The sequence below is a fragment of the Nycticebus coucang genome, chromosome 9 (assembly GCF_027406575.1).
Source record: "Nycticebus coucang isolate mNycCou1 chromosome 9, mNycCou1.pri, whole genome shotgun sequence".
In the NCBI taxonomy this organism is placed as follows: Eukaryota; Metazoa; Chordata; class Mammalia; order Primates; family Lorisidae; genus Nycticebus; species Nycticebus coucang.
In genome coordinates, this window is record NC_069788.1 from 87,866,412 (window position 1) to 87,886,431 (window position 20,020).

General features: G+C 44.5%; 1 protein-coding gene across 1 annotated transcript in view; it reads right to left on the reverse strand.

The window, feature by feature from the left end:
* The window catches only part of LOC128594160 (B1 bradykinin receptor-like), a 67,198-nt gene that overhangs the window by 22,176 nt on the left and 25,002 nt on the right, over positions 1–20,020 (reverse strand). The window contains exons 2-3 of the mRNA XM_053602707.1: positions 19,196–19,308; positions 15,601–16,572 (exon numbers count right to left, since the gene is read on the reverse strand). Of these exons, the coding sequence (XP_053458682.1) occupies positions 15,601–16,572; positions 19,196–19,269 (1,046 nt within the window). The 5' untranslated portion in view covers positions 19,270–19,308. The remainder of the gene's footprint in view (positions 1–15,600; positions 16,573–19,195; positions 19,309–20,020) is intronic.

The window sequence follows — 20,020 nt, forward strand, 5'->3', positions numbered from 1 at the left end:
GCATTTGGCTCAGAAACAGATCCTCAGCAAAGAGCTGCACATTTGAGAGTTGTTGGTATCAATGTGCTTCAGTCAGGGTACTCCAGAGAAACAGAACCGATAGGATATCTGTATATCTGCCTCTGTCTCTATCTCTGCATCTATCTATCTACCAAGAAATTTATTTCAAGAAATTGGCTTATGTCATTGTGGGGGCTGACAAATCCAAATCTATAGGGCAGGCCAGAAGGCTGGAAACTCAGGCAGGGGTTGATGCTATAATCTTGAGGCATAATTTCTCATTTTTCTATAGGAAACCTCAGTTTTTACCCTTAAGATCTTCAGTGGAAGGGTATATGTGAAATTTACTAAATGTAGAATATAAATGTCTTAACACAATGACTAAGAAAATGCCATGAAGGCTATGTTAACCAGTTTGATGAAAGTATTTCAAATTGGGCGGCACCTGTGGCTCAGTCGGTAGGGCGCCGGCCCCATATACCGAGGGTGACAGGTTCAAACCCGGCCCCGGCCAAACTGCAACTAAAAAATAGCCGGGCGTTGTGGCGGGCGCCTGTAGTCCCAGCTACTTGGGAGGCTGAGGCGAGAGAATCGCTTAAGCCCAGGAGTTGGAGGTTGCTGTGAGCTGTGTGAGGCCACGGCACTCTATGGAGGGCCATAAAGTGAGACTCTGTCTCTACAAAAAAAAAAAGAAAAGAAAGAAAGTATTTCTAATTGTATATAAAACCAGCACATTGTACCCCATGATTGCAATGATGTACACAGCTCTGATTTAATTAAAAAAAAAAAAAAAAGATCTTCAGCTGAAGGGATGAGGCCTTCATTATCAGGGATAATCTGTTTTAGTTAAAGTCAACTGATTGTAAATGTTAAGCCCATTTAAAAAATATCTTCATAGTAACATCTAGGTTTATGTTTGATTAAATAACTGAGTATTAGAGCCCAGCCAAGCTGGCACATAAAACCTACCATCACAGATGATATGTTGAGCCATGATTGGGACTGGGATTAGTTAGGGGGACCATGTAGAGAGATGAGAAAGAGGTTTGGGATTGAGACCTGAGGAATTTCAACAGTTAAACTTTTGGGAGAAAAGTATTCCTGGACAAGGAAAATATGAAGGAATAGCTAGTGCAAAACATGTTTTATGCCAATCAAATGTGGGAGACCCTGGGTTAAACAAAGATGAGTAGTGCAGGCCTTTCTCCTGCAAGACTTCTCAGGGTCTTTAATATGTGTATGTGTGTTGTGAATCCCCACAAGGAAGAGGTAGTAATTGCATTTCCCAGACTTATTTGACTGATCAGGAGCCAAAAAATTTTGTTTTTTTGTGAAACTTTGGAAAACTCCACAGAAGTAAATAATGGCACCAAAATAGCCAAAATATTTGAAAGGTCAGCTGTGGGCTCTAGAATGGTGATTCTCAACCTTCCTAATGCCACAATGTATTTTCCTTGTTACAAAGGGGTCGCGACCCACAGGTTGAGAACCGCTGCTCTAGAAGAAAATGATGCCGGGACTGAGTTGAGGAGAATAAAATTCTGGGATGGGGGTGCTGATGGTGAGATCTATCAACAGTTCTCAGAAGGAGATCATCTCTTTTTCCTTCATAAAATATAAGGATGAGAGAGTCAGACTCAGGCCCTGAGAAATACCCATTAGTGGTCAGGATATTCTAGGTCTAATGGAATTTGCATCATGCTTTATGTTGGAAGATACTTTATAAAAAATCTTCCAAAGGTAAGACCTTGGTAAGACCTTGGTCCTGAAAGTCTGATTTGGAAATCAGAGTGGGCAGGGTGGAGGGTATGGAGTTACCTTCACAGGGTTTAAATCCTAGCTTCGTTATCGTTGAATGGCAATAAACCTAGATTGTTTTTTTACCACTTCCTGATCTGCAAGGTGGGATGCTTTGTCACATGAGATAATATGGTAAAGCAGCTGATTCTTGGTAAGCACCCAGCAGTAGCTGTTCCAGATTTAAGCATTTTGCTGTTGCACAAGACAGTGATCATGTCATTACAAGGAGGAGCTACACAGGCTGCCCTGTCTTGGCAAGAACTGAAGAAAGGAAACAGATGTTAATTGCTGCCACTGAGTGGGCCATGAGGAGTGATTCAGAATGGAGAGACACATCTAGAGGAGGCTCAGAACCCTGTCATTGGCTAGCCTTCAGAGTTGTCTATAAACAACCTCCCACCTAGGTAGGCTGGGTGGCTGGGCTCTCTGAAAGCTGGAAGCTGGGCCCCATGACCTCTCTTTAACTTGGCCCGAGACTCCCTGAATCAGCCTGCCTTTGTGTCCTGGGGAAGGAAGAGAGAAACAGGGTAGCCCATGTCCTGGGTCTGCAGAGATGAGTGTTTAAATGCAGCACCACGAGGCCTGTGCTTTATGCTCTGAGGGTCTGGGCTGGATCCTAACATGCTGTGTGACCTTAGAAAAGGCCTCAGTATCTTTCATTTGAAAAAAACTTCTAAACTTCTGTAAGATAGCATATTCTATTCCTTCTTAGGAAATCTTTTCACCAGCTAGTATTTCTAAACTAATAAGACCTGAAAAAACATTGAATTCGCTCTTGCATTGTTGGAGGAGCATGTAGGTACTATTACAGGCAACCCAATGGCAAGCACACACTTGAAACTATCAAAACACCTGTATTAATTTGCTCAGGGTGCCATACAGAGTACCCCAAACTAGCATTAAACAACTACCATTTATTCTATGACAGTTCAAAAGGCCAGAAGTCCAAAATCTAGATGTTGGCAGTATTGGTTCTTTCTGTCCTCCTGGAAACTCTGAGAGAGGAATCACCCTCGCCTCTTCCCAGGTCCTGGTGGTTCTGGGCAATCCCTCGCTTTGTGTGGCTTGTAGAATCATCACTTCGATCTCTGCCTCCGTCTTCTTACAGCCATCTCTCTGTGTCTCTAGGCATTTTCTCTTCTTACAAGGGCATCAGTCATGGGATTTAGGGCCTGCTTTCACTTAGAGGAACTATTATTTAGGTTGAGTACCCCCTTACTGAAATGCATGGGACCAGAAGTGTTTCAAATTTAGGATTTTTTTCAGATTTTGGAATATAGGTATTTGTGTTATATTACTTGAGCATCCCCAGTCTGAAAATCTGAAATTCAAAATGCCCCTATGAGCATTTTCTTGAGCATTATTTTGGAGCTCAAACAGTTTTAGATTTTGAGATGTTTCAGATTTTGAATTTTTGGAGTAGGGTTGCTCAACCTGTGTAACCTCCTGTTAACCTAATTTCTTCTGCAAAGACCTGTTGTCAAATGAGTCACATTTTAAAGTCCTATGTGGACATGAATTTTTTGGAAGGGACACTATTCAACCCTCTATAACATCTTTATCTCACTTTGTCTTCACAATACCCAGATACTCATTTGATAGATGAGAAACAGAAACTCAGAGAAGTTAATGGCCCTTGTCCAAATCCCCACAGGTAGGAAGTGGCAGAGCTGAGGTTCCAGGGCAGCCCTCATCATGTTTGTGTTGTCTTTTACAGTTTCATTATCTCTGCATGAGATAGGCAGACATTGTATAATATCTCCATCTTAGAGTCAGGGAACAAAGTGGGCAGGAGGGGAGATAGTAAAGTGGATCACCAAAGATCACACAAGTGGGCAAGTGGCATGGTAAACCCAAGTTCTGGTCCTGAGGGTTCTTCCCCTACAAGTAAATATATATCTTAGTGCCAATTAGGTGAAAGAAGCCAAATACAAAAGGCACATATTCTAGCTCTATGAAATATCCCTAACATGCAAATCTAGAGACAGAAGTATTAGAAGTGGCACGGAGGGAAGAATGGGAAGTGACTGTTAATGAATATGAGAATTCTCTTTGGGGTGATGAAATGTTCTGGAATTGGATGGTAGTGATGATTGCATAGTAGAAATGAATAAAAGCTGAAATGAGTGAACTGTTTGGCAGGGGAATCTTATCTACCGGCTTCTGGTAAGGTGATTCTGCAGGAAGCAAGTACTTACAAGGGGTAGAAGAGGCAAAGTCTGTTGGTCTTGGCAGAAACAGCCCAGGCCTTAACTCATAAGCTTTTTATGCATGTTGAGGGCTTTGTGACAGAATTTGCATCCTCTGTGAAAGCAAAGACAACCTGAGAGCAGGTGGAGCTTCCAGAGCACCCTCTTTCAGAACTTTGTGGCCTTAGCAAATTACCTCCCTCTCTGAACCTCAGTTTCCATACCCTGAACGGGTGATGATGCAGACTCCTGGAGTGGGTGGAGGGGAAGTCTACCAAGTGCTCAGCACAGGGTGAAACATTTCAGTGGGGCCCCTCTGATATAAGGTTACTTTGCCTCAGCCAGGAAAACAAACACATAAAAAAACCACACACAAAGCATTAAGCTTTCAGCCATTGCTATTGCCAAACCATGACCTCTGTTGTTCATCCGTGACCCCCACATCCTCCTGAAGTTTGGGCAAAGGATCGGAACTGTGTGAGACTTTGCAATAGGTCAGTGATTGGGTAACAAATAGATAATTAAGCACATGACTGGGTTCTACAAAATGGAGACTTCGCCTTCTGAGTCATGACGATGGCACTCATTTGGCTTCCTAAGTCAATAGTGGCAACATCACTGGTTTGAACTCCCAAAAGGCCCCCTGCTGTTTAGTTTGCATCACTGCACCTTGCCTTCACTAGCTTTGGCCAGGGCAGACTCAGGATCTGGACCATCACATGGTCACCCAAGGCCCACCAGGGCTGCTGCTTATGGTACCGGCTCGCTGGATGAAGGAGGGTTGGGACTGGAGGGGCTGCTCCTGTTGCCTTGCTCAATGGGGAGGGGAGGGCCTCCCAGCCCATTTCTGTCTGCTGAGAGCCCTGCTAAGGTTTCCAGGCATGTGATTTCTCACCAGATGGAAGACTTAGATGGAAGACTTCTTTGAGGCCTGTAAACATCTGTGAATAAAATCCCTTGGATGAATGAGCTCCTCAGCACTTGGGGAGCTCCTCTAAACTCAGGGTACACCATGAGAGGTGCAGGCTGGGCAGAAAAGGTGGGCACTGGATGGGAATGGAATGTTTCCTGGGCTCTGTCCAGGTGCTTGTGTCTAATATGGCTGTAGTGTAGGGAATGTGTTTTGAGTAGAAAGAAGGAGATAGAGAGACAAGGCAGGGGCCAGAATGGTTTTAAGAATCACGTTATAGCTGTGGAACTTTATCTGAAGAGAAGTTGAATTATAGCCACTTATTATATCCAGGATATAATTGAAGGGTTTTTCTTTGGAGAATATATTCATCTTAACTTCCATCGTTATCATCGTCATTATAACAGCTAACACATCTTCAGTGCCAACTGTCATACCTTGATCCTCTTAACAGTTCTATGAGGTAGATACCATTATTGTCCCTATTTTAAAGGTGAGGATACTTGGACTTAGAAAGGATAACTGAGATACCCAGGACCACATTGCAAATAGAAGCCCAAGGTAGAACCACAGGTGGAATCCAGGTCTGCCTGTTCTCAAAGCCATGGCTCCTGAACACTGTTCTTTAGGTCTACAACCTCCCAGGGGTGTGTTTGCATTTGTAAAAGACCACATTAGCTGCCAAGTGGAGAATAAGAATTGGAGATAGTGGAGAGGCGGAGCAAGATGGCAGCCGAGTAACAGCTTCCTTGCATCTGGGCACCGTGAGTCTGGGGATATAGGACTCCAGGCATCTCTGGCTGGTGGGATCTGCATATCATCACCCCTGAGAGGATACAGGGAGTCAGCGAGAGACTTCTGGACCCCAAGAGGAGGACTAAAACAGTGGAAAACCGGCAAGTGGTCGCGTGTGTTCAATCCGTCTAAACCCGCCCGCAACTGTAAGTTCAGTAGCAGCGAGACTGCAAACCAGAAAGGCCTTACCTGTGAACTGTTTTGGTGTCTTTGGACTTGGCACTCAGCTGAACTGCCTTGGGGAGAGCCTGAGCGGGAGTGTGGAGAACTTTGGCCTTTGTCTAGGGCCCCAGTCTGAGCCGCTGAGCCAGACAGAGCTAATAGTGTTTGGCTCTGGGTCACAGGCAGCCATTGTGAGCGATCAGCCCCGGCAAGCTCCGCCCTCAGGGTCGCAGAGCTAGAATTGGGTGGGAGCTGGTAACCCAGCGACCAAGTAGCCTAAGGGTGGGGTCTGAGCCGCCTTGCAGCCCTAACCCTCGGGGGCAGAGGGAGACCAGTTTTGGCACACAGGGTAAGTGGATAGCCACTTCAGCAGTGATTCCAGCGACAAGCGCTTCCCTGGGAAAGCTTCTGCTCAGCAAGTGAACAAGTTCGAAGTGCCTTTTAAGTGGGCTGAAGAGAGATTTAGGGTGTCTACCTGCTGGGGTTTGAGAAACTAGCAGCCTCCAGTCGTATCAGAACTGTGATTAACATCTCATACCCCAGAAGACCACGTGTTGCCCAGACAATATTCAATAACATATACATACTGCTTTGTTTTTGGTTGTGTTTTTTTTTTTTTTTTTGGTTTGGTTGTTTTCTTTTGTTTATTTTGATGTTGTTGATTGTTGTTTTGTTTTTTAAGTTCAACCTTTTCCATACAGATCCTTTTTCTTTCTCAATTTTTCTAGTTTAATTATAATTTCCCATTGCTGCCTATTTCAATAATTAGAACTTCATTTTTATTAGTGTTTCTACTGCTATTATTTGGTTTTCCACCCAATTTTATCCTGTAAAGTTTTCTGTTTGGTTGTTTTGGTTTGATTTTAGCATTTTTATCTTTCCTCTCTACTTGGTGGAGGTGGGGTACTGTGTCTGATCCGGTTAGCAAAGAGCTGCTGACCTCAAGGGAACCACCCAACTGGGCACCCCTAGAAGGTGGTTTTTTTTTAAGGTTGTATCAAAGTACCCTACTTTACACCTATATTGCTCTGTCTCCCTCTTTCTGTGCCTCTCTTCTTTTTGTCAATATTCCTTTACCACACCCCCTCTCCTTTCTCTATTTTTCTTATCACTCAGTCCCCCTTTCTTTCATCCCTTTTTTGCTCTTCAACCTTCTCACACTTCTGGTCCTGTAACCCTTAGTCCACAGGCACGAGAACTTAAAGAGCAAGAGGAAGTGAAAGGAAAATTAGGGCAAGGAAACAGATAAAAGAAATCACTCATGAGGAAGAATCAGCAGAAAACTCCAGGCAACATGAAGAACCAGTCCAGAACAACCCCGCCAAGGGACCATGAGGTAGCTACTGCAGAGGATTTCACCTATAAAGAAATGTTAGGAATGACAGAAAGGGAATTTAGAATACACATGTTGAAAACAATGAAAGAAATGATGGAAACAACGAAGGAAACTGCTAATAAAGTGGAAAATAACCAAAAGGAAATCCAAAAACAGAATCAAATAAGAGACGAACGATATGAAGAATATAAAAAGGATATAGCAGAGCTGAAGGAACTGAAACAGTCAATTAGGGAACTTAAAGATGCAATGGTAAGTATCAGCAACAGGTTAGATTATGCAGAAGAAAGACTTTCAGAGGTAGAAGACAAAGTTTTTGAGATAAGTCAGATAGTAAAAGAGGCAGAAAAGAAGAGAGAGAAAGCAGAACGTTCACTGTCAGAATTATGGGACTTTATGAAGCGTTCCAACATACGAGTTATAGGAATTCCAGAAGGGGAGGAAGAATGCCCCAGGGGAATGGAAGCCATACTAGAGAATATTATAAAAGAAAATTTCCCAAATATCACCAAAGATTCTGACACACTGCTTTCAGAGGGCTATTGGACCCCAGGTCGCCTCAACTCTAACCGTGCTTCTCCAAGACACATTGTGATGAACTTGTCCAAAGTCAAGACAAAAGAAAAGATTCTGCAAGCTGCCAGGAGTAAGCGCCAGTTGACCTACAGGGGCAAATCCATCAGAGTGACCGCAGACTTCTCTAATGAAACTTTCCAAGCAAGAAGACAATGGTCATCTACCTTTAATCTACTTAAACAGAACAATTTCCAGCCCAGAATTCTGTACCCTGCTAAGCTAAGCTTAAAAATTGACGGAGAAATCAAATCATTTACAGATATACAAACATTGAGGAAATTCGCCACAACAAGACCCACTCTACAGGAAATACTTCAACCTGTTCTGCACACTGACCACCACAATGGATCAGCAGCAAAGTAAGAACTCAGAAATTAAAGGACAGAACCTAACCTCCACACTGATGCAAAAGATAAAACTAAGCAATGGACTCTCACAAAATAAGATGAATAGAATACTACAACACTTATTAATTATCTCAATAAATGTTAATGGCTTGAATTCCCCACTGAAGAGACATAGATTGTTTGACTGGATTAGAAAACACAAGCCATCCATTTGCTGTCTGCAAGAAACACACCTGGCTTCAAAAGACAAATTAAAGCTCCGAGTCAAGGGTTGGAAGACAATTTTTCAGGCAAATGGAATTCAGAAGAAAAGAGGAGTTGCAATCTTATTTTCAGATACATGTGGATTTAAAGCAACTAAAGTCAAAAAAGACAAAGATGGTCACTTTATATTGGTCAAGGGAAAAATACAACAAGAAGACATTTCAATTCTAAATATTTATGCACCCAATTTAAATGCTCCCAGATTCTTGAAACAGACCTTACTCAGTCTGAGCAATATGATATCTGATAATACCGTAATAACAGGGGACCTTAACACTCCTCTTACAGAGCTGGACAGATCCTCTAAACAGAAATTAAACAAGGATATAAGAGATTTAAATGAGACCCTAGAACAACTGTGCTTGATAGACGCATATAGAACACTCCACCCTAAAGATAAAGAATACACATTCTTCTCATCACCCCATGGAACATTCTCCAAAATTGATCATATCCTGGGACACAAAACAAATATCAACAGAATCAAAAGAATTGAAATTTTACCTTGTATCTTCTCAGACCATAAGGCACTAAAGGTGGAACTCAACTCTAACAAAAATGCTCGACCCCACCCCAAGGCATGGAAATTAAACAATCTTCTGTTGAATAACAGATGGGTGCAGGAAGAAATAAAACAGGAAATCATTAACTTCCTTGAGCATGACAACAATGAAGAAACAAGCTACCAAAACCTGTAGGATACTGCAAAAGCAGTTTTGAGAGGAAAATTCATCGCTTTAGATGCCTACATTTGAAAAACAGAAAGAGAGCGCATCAACAATCTCACAAGAGATTTTATGGAATTGGAAAAAGAAGAACAATCTAAGCCTAAACTCAGTAGAAGAAAAGAAATCTCCAAAATCAAATCAGAGATCAATGAAATTGAAAACAAAAGAATCATTCAGAAAATTAATGAAACAAGGAGTTGGTTTTTTGAAAAAATAAATAAAATAGATAAACCATTGGCCAGACTAACGAGGAATAGAAAAGTAAAATCTCTAGTAACCTCAATCAGAAATGATAAAGGGGAAATAACAACTGATCCCACAGAGATACAAGAGATCATCTCTGAATACTACCAGAAACTCTATGCCCAGAAATTTGACAATATGAAGGAAATGGATCAATATTTGGAATCACACCCTCTTCCTAGACTCAGCCAGGAAGAAATAGAGCTCCTGAACAGACCAATTTCAAGCACTGAGATCAAAGACACAATAAACAAGCTTCCAAACAAAAAATGCCCTGGTCCAGATGGCTTCACTCCAGAATTCTGTCAAACCTTCAAGGAAGAGCTTATTCCTGTACTGCAGAAATTATTTCAAAAAATTGAGGAAGAAGGAATCTTCCCCAACACATTCTATGAAGCAAACATCACCCTGATACCAAAACCAGGAAAAGACCCAAACAAAAAGGAGAATTTCAGACCAATCTCACTCATGAATATAGATGCAAAAATTCTCAACAAAATCCTAGCCAATAGATTACAGCTTATCATCAAAAAACTCATTCATCATGATCAAGTAGGCTTCATCCCAGGGATGCAAGGCTGGTTTAACATACGCAAGTCCATGAACATTATCCACCATATTAACAGAGGCAAAAATAAAGATCACATGATCCTCTCAATAGATGCAGAAAAAGCATTTGATAAAATCCAGCATCCTTTTCTAATTAGAACACTGAAGAGTATAGGTATAGGTGGCACATTTCTAAAACTGATTGAAGCTAACTATGACGAACCCACAGCCAATATTTTACTGAATGGAGTAAAACTGAAAGCTTTTCCTCTTAGAACTGGAACCAGACAAGGTTGTCCTCTGTCACCTTTACTATTCAACATAGTGCTGGAAGTTCTAGCCAATACAATTAGGCAAGACAAGGAAATAAAGGGAATACAAATGGGAGCACAGGAGGTCAAACTCTCCCTCTTTGCTGACGACATGATCTTATACTTAGACAACCCCAAAGACTCAACCACAAGACTCCTAGAAGTCATCAAAAAATACAGTAATGTTTCAGGATATAAAATCAATGTCCACAAGTCAGTAGCCTTTGTGTACACCAATAACAGTCAAGATGAGAAACTAATTAAGGACACAACTCCCTTCACCATAGTTTCAAAGAAAATGAAATACCTAGAAATATACCTAACGAAGGAGGTGAAGGACTTCTATAAAGAAAACTATGAAATTCCTTTCCAGAAAGGAAATAGCAGAGGATATTAAAAAATGGAAGAACATACCATGCTCATGGATGGGAAGAATCAACATTGTTAAAATGTCTATACTTCCCAAAGCAATCTACCTATTCAATGCCATTCCTATCAAAATACCAACATCGTACTTTCAAGATTTGGAGAAAATGATTCTGTGTTTTGTATGGAACCGGAAAAAACCCCGTATAGCTAAGGCAGTTCTCTGTAACAAAAATAAAGCTGGGGGCATCAGCATACCAGATTTTAGTCTGTACTACAAAGCCATAGTGCTCAAGACAGCATGGTAGTGGCACAAAAACAGAGACATAGACACTTAGAATCGAATTGAAAACCAAGAAATGAAACTAACATTTTACAACCACCTAATCTTTGATAAACCAAACAAGAACATACCTTGGGGGAAAGACTCCCTATTCAATAAATGGTGTTGGGAGAACTGGATGTCTACATGTAAAAGACTGAAACTGGACCCACACCTTTCCCCACTCACAAAAATTGATTCAAGATGGATAAAGGACTTAAATTTAAGGCATGAAACAATAAAAATCCTCCAAGAAAGCATAGGAAAAACACTGGAAGATATTGGCCTGGGGAAAGACTTCATGAAGAAGACTGCCATGGCAATTGCAACAACAAAAATAAACAAATGGGACTTCATTAAACTGAAAAGCTTCTGTACAGCTAAGGAGACAATAACCAAAGCAAAGAGACAACCTACACAATGGGAAAGGATATTTGCATATTTTCAATCAGACAAAAGCTTGATAACTAGGATCTATAGAGAACTCAAATTAATCCACATGAAAAAAGCCAACAATCCCATATATCAATGGGCAAGAGACATGAATAGAACTTTCTCTAAAGACGACAGACGAATGGCTAACAAACACATGAAAAAATGTTCATCATCTCTATATATTAGAGAAATGCAAATCAAAACAACCCTGAGATATCATCTAACCCCAGTGAGAATGGCCCACATCACAAAATCTCAAAACTGCAGATGCTGGCGTGGATGTGGAGAGAAGGGAACACTTTTACACTGCTGGTGGGCCTGCAAGCTAGTACAACCTTTCTGGAAGGAAGTATGGAGAAACCTCAAAGCACTCAAGCTAGACCTCCCATTTGATCCTGCAATCCCATTACTGGACATCTACCCAGAAGGAAAGAAATCCTTTTATCATAAGGACACTTGTACTAGACTGTTTATTGCAGCTCAATTTACAATCGCCAAAATGTGGAAACAGCCTACATGCCCACCAACACAGGAATGGATTAACAAGCTGTGGTATATGTATACCATGGAATACTATTCAGCCATTAAAAAAAATGAAGACTTTACATCCTTCATATTAACCTGGATGGACGTGGAAGACATTATTCTTAGTAAAGCATCACAAGAATGGAGAAACATGAATCCTATGTACTCAATTTTGATATGAGGACAATTAATGACAATTATGGTTATGGGGAGGAGACAGAAAGAGGGAAGGAGGGGGGGTGGGGCCTTGTTATGTGTCACACTTTATGGGGGCAAGAGATGATTGCAAGAGGGACTTTACCTAACAATTGCAATCAGTGTAACCTGGCTTATTGTACCCTCAATGAATCCCCAACAATAAAAAAAAAAAAGAATTGGAGATAGGGATTAATATTCGAGACCAATAAGAAAAGATAATTGGTCACAAGAAATATCCAGGAAACACAGTAAACAGAATCGAAAGGGTGAAAGAAAGGGTACATAGGTTTCTAGCATGGATGGATCATTGCATAGATTGATGGAGGATTGCCCTTTATGAAGACTGAGAATGCAAGTTTTATTTCCTGAATGAGTGAATGAATACATGAATAATGAAGGAATCTCAGGCGAACTGCATAATGACTTCCCCATCACCAGGAGTATGCAAGCAGTGTCTATTGTAGGGGTTACCCCTAATTTGGAGGGAAGGTTAAATGGTAGGCACTCAATAAACATACATTGCATGAATAAATGATTGAATCACTGCCATCCCTATGATTCTGCGGCCTCCCTGGGTCTCACAGGCACCTGATAGGAGCTTGGTAGCGAGTTACCCATGTGGGAATGTAGGATAGGGGAAATATTCAAACAGTATTAATATTTTTTTTACATCATCATCATCTTTTTTTACATCATCTTTCCATCCTTGTTGAGGATATTTGAGAATGTACATTTTCACGCAATAAGTATATATATTGGGTAGGCATAATCAATAGTTTTTCTTATAAGAACACATAATCACAAAAGCTTGGCAACCCCTGTTTTTCCTACAGAAACCTGTAAGCAGGTTGAACAGAAAGAAATGGACTCCTCATGAAATCTTCTGACTGCCCAAGGAAATGTCCCAGAGACAAAACTCAGGGATTTGAGGAATTGCAACAAATGATAGAGCTATGCAAAAGTTCCACATTCATTTATTACACTATACAGAAAAGACACATGTTTTCATGGTTCATTCATTTTCTCATTTGTATGTGAAGTGCTTCCTCTTTACAGGGTAACAGTTCTTTGGGTCTTTCACCCAACAGATATTCTCCATCGGGGCATCAACACAGCACAGGCGAGCCCCTCCTGCAGACTCAATTGTAGCTCCGACCATTTGCAGACCCCACTTGACCTCTAAGGGGGCAGCTGTGCTCCCAGGAGACCCTCAGACCCGCATGTGCTCTGCTCAGGAGCGACTGCTGATGTTACGAAGCACAGCCTCCTTGGTTTCATTACATGGTGTGCAAAGTTTGGCTTCATTTCAATACTAAATGGTTTTGTTTTCCTTCTCCAGCTACAAGTGTGTACATACAAGGGGCAGGGGGACATGGGTGAGGGGGGTAAGGTGGGCTGGGGAAGGGATTTTTTTGATTCCTTTTTTAAAATTCAGAGTTGGATTGGTCAGGATTTATGGGGTCTTTGCTTTCCAATTCCTCCTTGCCCTCCAGGTTTCAGCCGCTTCAGAAAGAGAGCCCAGCAGCTAATAAATACTCATTTACCAAGTGAACGTGGGGTGGCCAGGTTGACTGCCACTGAGCTGCCTTGGTTCTAAGCAGCTTGATGCCTGATCTGGGTAGGTGCTCCTGTGTACCTTCCTGAGGGGCCTGGCACAGCACTGGCCATAGGAGGCTGTTTATTAAGAACATAGAAAAAGAAACAAATTCTCCAGGGAGGAACTGAGGATGCAGGTCCAGGCCAAGGATGCAGGCCAAGGATGCAGGTCCAGCCTGACACCCAGGCCTATCCCTCCAGCCTTCCAGAGGCAGAGCCACGTGTGCCCTACCCCTACCCTGTGGGAAATTGATGGGCTGAGAAGCCACTTGGGGAGGGTGATCTCTTGTGTTTGTTTCAGCCCAGACCTGCTCTCATGTGGGGCGTTGTCCCAAGAGGGCTTCCTCAAGGTAATGTATGCCTGTGCTCTGATGGCCCAGCCTGGACACAGGCCTCGCTGACCCAGATAGCTGTCTGCCTGCTGTGTGGGGAAGGTTGGTCCTGGGAGTAATGCTTTTGGGTAAATGACCTGCATGCCCCGTCGTTGGCCTGCTGCGTTTAGGTAATCCCTACTGCTTCCCACTCAAACTCTGCTGGGGGTCATACTGGCTACCTTCACATAAACCACTGATTAGTGTCCCTTGGTTGGATGAGACAGGAAGAATCCTGGAGGCAGGGAGGGTCTGTGATCCCTGGGTGAGTCTGATTAAAAATCTCTCTGCCTCATCAAAAAGCAAACACGAAAGGGGCGGCCTCCTCCACAAATGCTGTGTGCGTGTGTCAGTGGGGGTTGAGGGTGACGGGAAGAAAAGGTGGAAGGGAGCTTCTGCTATTGAGCACCTACTGTGTGCCAGACAAAGATAGGTGCCTTCGCCACCATTGGCATCTAATACTGATTCTCTGCAGAGCTTTTTCTAAACTTTGGTGTTTTTCCCTTATGATACATTTATCCCAGTTTGATGTGCATAAAAATGCCTCACATTCACATAGCACCTTTTGATTTTCATAATACTTTTATGCCTGTTGCTGCCTTTAATCCTTGTGACAACATCATATTACAGAGGGGGAAACTGAGGCAGGAACAAACTGATTGTGAAAGTAGTTACCAGCTGAGTTGGGACCTTAGGCTCCTCCCCTGCTGCTCTGTACCGCACACTGTGCCTCGCGCGACACGTGATAAAACAGCTTTCTGGTGGCTCAAGAACTCAGTCATCCCCACTCTAGCTTCCTACTTCCTTCAAGACAGAACTGTGTCTTTGCTTCCCTCTTGTCTACAGTGTTCAATGCTGCATATATAGCAAGTACTCTTTAAGTGCTTATTGAGTTCTTTTGCACAGACCACCTTGTCCACTGGTGTGGAGAACCACAGAATCCTGGTCTCCAGGTTCTTATCAGGGATTCTTTAGAGTTTAACCTTTAATCCAAAGTCTTAGCTGAGTGGATTAAAGAGACCCTGGACACTAATTTAGTCAGGCCTTGGATATGCTCTCGGCCACTGCCCCAAAGCTGGGGTGACAGTTCTCCTGGGGACTCAAGCTGTCTTTCTGAGGCAGGGAGGGAAACTCAGTTACTTTTATCCCTTCCCCCAGGTCCCCTCCACTCCTGGGAAAAAGCAGCCTGGCTCTGGTGGAAATGAAAACAATAATACTGTCACATTTACAAAGCCCGTAGCTGTACATGAGGCTACCGCTTTCTCACAGCCCGGCTTACTACAATCAGGGGACAGGAAGTAGTTTCTTGTATTTTCTGGAGATAACCACTAGTTGCCCAAAGTTGGGCATGGGATGCTTTCTCTGCCTTCCTGGGCCCATGCTGAAGAAAGGCTGTCTTTCAACCTGTCAGTCCTTAGGCAAATGGACAGTTGTGCTGGTCCGCTCACTGCCTACTCCCAGCCCCATCCTGCAATTTGTGAATCTGGCGGTCCACCGAAATGGAGGTTCTCAGCGTGCCCATGGAGTTCTCTATCTGCATGGGCTCTGACCTGCAGCCCCCCTTCTGGCACACCCACCAGTACACCTCTCGAGACTTCTTCCGGAAGCGCTTGCCCACGATCACGTACACCAGCGGGTTGAGGCAGCTGTTGAGGTAGGCCGCAAAGGAGCTGATCTGTGTGATGATGTCGATGATGTGCTCGTCCCAGCAGCTGGAGAGGACCTGGAGGCGCAGCAGTGTGTCCAGGAAGGTGCTGATCTGGAACGGCAGCCAGCAAATGACGAACAGCAGCAGCACGGCCAGCACCAGCGCCATGGCCCTCCTCTCTGTCTGGATCTCCTTGAACTTCTGCATCTCGTTGTTGCGCAGAACCCGCATGATCTGTACCGTGCAGAAGGTGATTACACTCAGAGGCAGCAGGAAGCCCACGGAGTTCAGGAGGACGTTGGTGAACACCTCCCAGGTGCGGGATGGGTACTTAATGGCACAGGCAGTGACGTTGTAGCCCTCGTCTGTGTACTCTTTCAGGGTGCGGAACACCAACATGGGCGAGCTCAGGAGAAGTGTGCACCCCCAGATCACCAGGCTATAGAGTTTGGCCCAGCGCACCCCACGCATCCGGCCCATGGACATGGTTTTCACCAGGGCCAGGTAGCGGTCGATGCTCACCAGCATCAGGAAACAGATGCTGCTGTACAGATTCATGTAGATCATGGTGTTCACCACACGGCACAGCACTTCCCCAAAGAGCCAGTCAAAGTTGTTGGCGATGGTGATGGCCCAGAAGGGCAGCCCGAGGGCCAAGATCAGGTCAGCCAGAGCCAGGTTCCCCAGGTAGATCTCGGCCACCGAGCAGCTGCTCTTGTGTAGGCAGAAGACACTGAGCACAAAGATGTTCTCGAGGGCGGCCAGCACAAATATGACCCAGAGGAAGGGAGCCTGGATGGTGTTGATCCAGCTAAACCATTCGGCCTGGATGCAGCTGTTGCTTGGGGAAAGGCTCTCGTTAAGCGCAGACACTTGTGAGGTGAGGTTGAGCATGTCAGCACTGAAAAAAAGTGAAAAAGAGGCTGTTATACCTCGAGGTCACAAAAGGAAGGAGAAACAACTGGTATAGATGGAGAAGGAGAGTGAGGTGGCTCATCTGCTCAGCAGACAGCTTCCTGAAGAACTAGGATGTGGCAAAGTCTGGCTGGAACTCAGCCTCTTTTCTGCAGCCGTGCTCAGACTCACATCTCTGCAGACCTGACTTCCAGGGTCTTACAGTGCCTTCTCTGCTCCTTGGGCATCAACTGAGACTTCATGTTCGTCTTGAGGCTCCACTGAGACATTTCCTTGGCCAGCATCCATCAACAGCGCTAACAATCATGAGCCTTGGATCCTGGACCTCTTTGAACTTCCATGATGGGAAGATAAACTGCAAATTCTTTCCTTATCATCCAGGCCCCCCGAAGACTTGTTATAAATGAGTAATTTATTAGAACTGAAAGATGATATCATTCCGGACAGAGAGATTTCAGCCTGGCTCTGAGACCATGGGTCATCTGTCCACTCCCTGCCTCCCCGGGCAGTTTGTCTCCTCTGACAAAGTGCAGCAGAATCCTACTTCCAGGCCCTCCATCAGGGAAGTGTTGAAGATGAGCAGAGGTCGCATAATGGAGAAGAAGAGTGGGGGCTTTGGAGTCAGACAGTTCTCCTGGTTTCATAGCTTGACTCCCTTATTTATTAGCTGTGTGATGTAGGGGAAGTTACTTAACTTCTCAGCATCTGCTCTGTGCTGAGCTCTGGCCAGGGACACAGGAAAGGGCACCAACTGTCCCCTGTCCTGCCTGAGCTCCTAACAATTGTGGCCCAGTGTGTGAGGACAGCCATGGAGGGTTGCGAGAGGCAGGATTGGAGTAAGGGCAGTGGGGCGAGGCTGGAGGTGACTCTGGAGCTGGGTTCTGAAGGATGAGGAGCAGAATTTCATCAGGAGTAAGAAGGAGGAAGGGCAGACCAGGAAGGGGGGACAGCTGGAGCAGGGGCATAGAAGTGGAGAAGCTGCTGGTGTGTTCTGGAAGGTGGCTCTAGATGTTGGACAGGAGAGATAGAAAGTGGGCAATGGGGTAGGAAGTATGCTCTGGAGGGATCTTTCCAGTGGTGTGGTGGCTTTCATATGCCCCCAAATTCTTTGATCCTCCTCTCTTCAATAGGAGGAGTCTAATTCCTCCTCCTATGGATGTGGGCTGGACTTAATGACTTGCTTCTAACCAATGGCAGTGAAGGGTGTGACTTCTAAGGCAAGGTCATAAAATGCATTGCAGCTTCCTTCTTGGTCTCTTGAATTGGTCACTCAGAGGGAAGTGAGCCACCATGTTGTGATGACACTCAAGTAGCCACATGGGGAGGAATCAATGTACTACCCTGGAAATGGATCGTCTGCTAAGCATTCAATTGATTTTGGTTTCTCAGACTTTACATCTTCCCACTGAGGACCCAGACATTTTTGAACAGAGACAAGCTGTCTCCACTGTGCCTTGAACTCTCAACCCATGGAAATGGGCAGGCTTCTTTCCAGAGTCCATGGAAGGTAAGACTTCCCCCGAGCAGTCCCCTTGGTCTAGTCCATGGCCCCATTTCTGCAGCTAAAGAAATCCTATTTCCTCAGTGCCCCAGGCCTGGGGAGATGATTGCCTCTCACGGGGTCGACCACTGGGGGCTGAAGTATAGCACCAGATGCTGCTTGTTAATTTCTCAATAAGATCAGTTGATAACCAGTGGGAAGACACCTGGCCCTTAGCTGTGTAACCACAGGATTGTTAGAAGGTTGCCTGGTGAGTGCAGAATTGAAACTATAGCACCAGTGCTCTATGGCCTGGGCTGAGATGGCCATGTGGTCATCTCCATTGTAGGCTGAATCTGCCACAGGACCGAGAGGGTGGGTTAGGTCCCTCTCTTCTGTGTCTTATTAACATTGGCCCCTAATCCTAGGACTGACATCTTCCTCTGATCCTTTGGATCAGTGTCCCCCAAATTACTTATTTATTTATGTAGAGACAGAGTCTCATTTTTTGCCCTTTCTAGAGTACTGTGGTGTCATAACAACACAACCTCAAACTTTTGGGCTCAAGAGATCCTCTTGCCTCAGTTTTTCATTTTTAGTAGAGATGGGGTCTCACTCTTACACAGGCTGGTCTCGAACTTGTGAGCTCAAGCAATCCACCCACCTCAGCCTCTCAGAGTGTTAGGATTACAAGTGTGAGCCACCGTGCCTGACCCCAAATTCCGTCTTTAGAGTGTTCTGGTTTTTCACCAGATGTCAGCCGTGCATTGGAGATACTTTGTTTTTAAGGCAACCTGGCACATCTCTATCTGATTCATTGGGTAATGACTTTAAGATGTAACTTTCACCTTCATTCTCAAGTTCATGTGGGATAGATCATATGGACATAATGTGTCATTCTCCTCCTCCATCCCCTTGTCCCCCAGCCCCAGTCCCACAGAACCATCCACTCTCTCTGTTCCTGACAGGCCTAGGGGATTTGAACACATGAGAATTTTTGTCTTTGGGCATAACATTGCCTGCTCCTTCAACTGTTGTCCAGGACATGAGGATTGGGCATTCCTAAGAATTCGCAAGGTTTTCTGTTCCCCACCCCTACACAGCAAATTGAGGAATCCCTTTGGCTCACCTGAAAGAGGCTGTTGTGGGCACGGAATCCTCATGAACAGGGAGGAACATGGGTATCTTCCAGATGGGAAACATTTGAACTCAGAGCAGGATCTGAGTGAGGCCCCACTGGGCCTAAACAGAGGAGAAAAGATGGTTAGATTGGGGAGAGGACTGGGGACCATAAAACACATGTTATCTCCACCTGGGAAGGGCAGTGGGGCCTGCTGAGTCCTTCAGTTAACACATGTTTGTGAAGTACTTACCACATGCAGGGTGCTAGGGACACAGAAGTGAGGAGCTGTCACTAAATAATGGCATCATGCAGTCATTAAATAATGGCAAACTAATCTAAGTGAAATGTAATCTAATGAAAGGGCCTGTGGCAGCACAGAACAAGAGATCCTGAATTGGGCTGGAGTGCGAGTGGATATTGCTGATGAAACATGAGGATGTGCAGGATAAACAGGGCAAAAGGATTGTGGGGAGAGCGGATGTCTGGGCAGAAGGTCACATGCAAAGGCCCTGAGGCAGGAAGAAGCTGGGTGTGTAGGTGTGCCAGGTCCTGGCAGCTTCTGGGGGAGACAGGATCCTGGAGGGTCAGGGTGGAAGCAGGGATACCTATCAGTGAGGGCTGCAGTTTAGTGTGAGTCTGGGATGATGGAGACATAGGGACTGGACCCCAGAAAGTTTAGAGAGTAAAACTGACATGCCTGGTGCCAGACTGCAATAGAGGGGATGGTGAAGAAAGCGAGGAAGGTGTAAAGGCTGCCCCCGGCAGCTGCCAACTCCTGCAAAGAGGAGGAAGGAAGGGCTGATTTGGAGGAAGATCATGTGTTTCACTGGG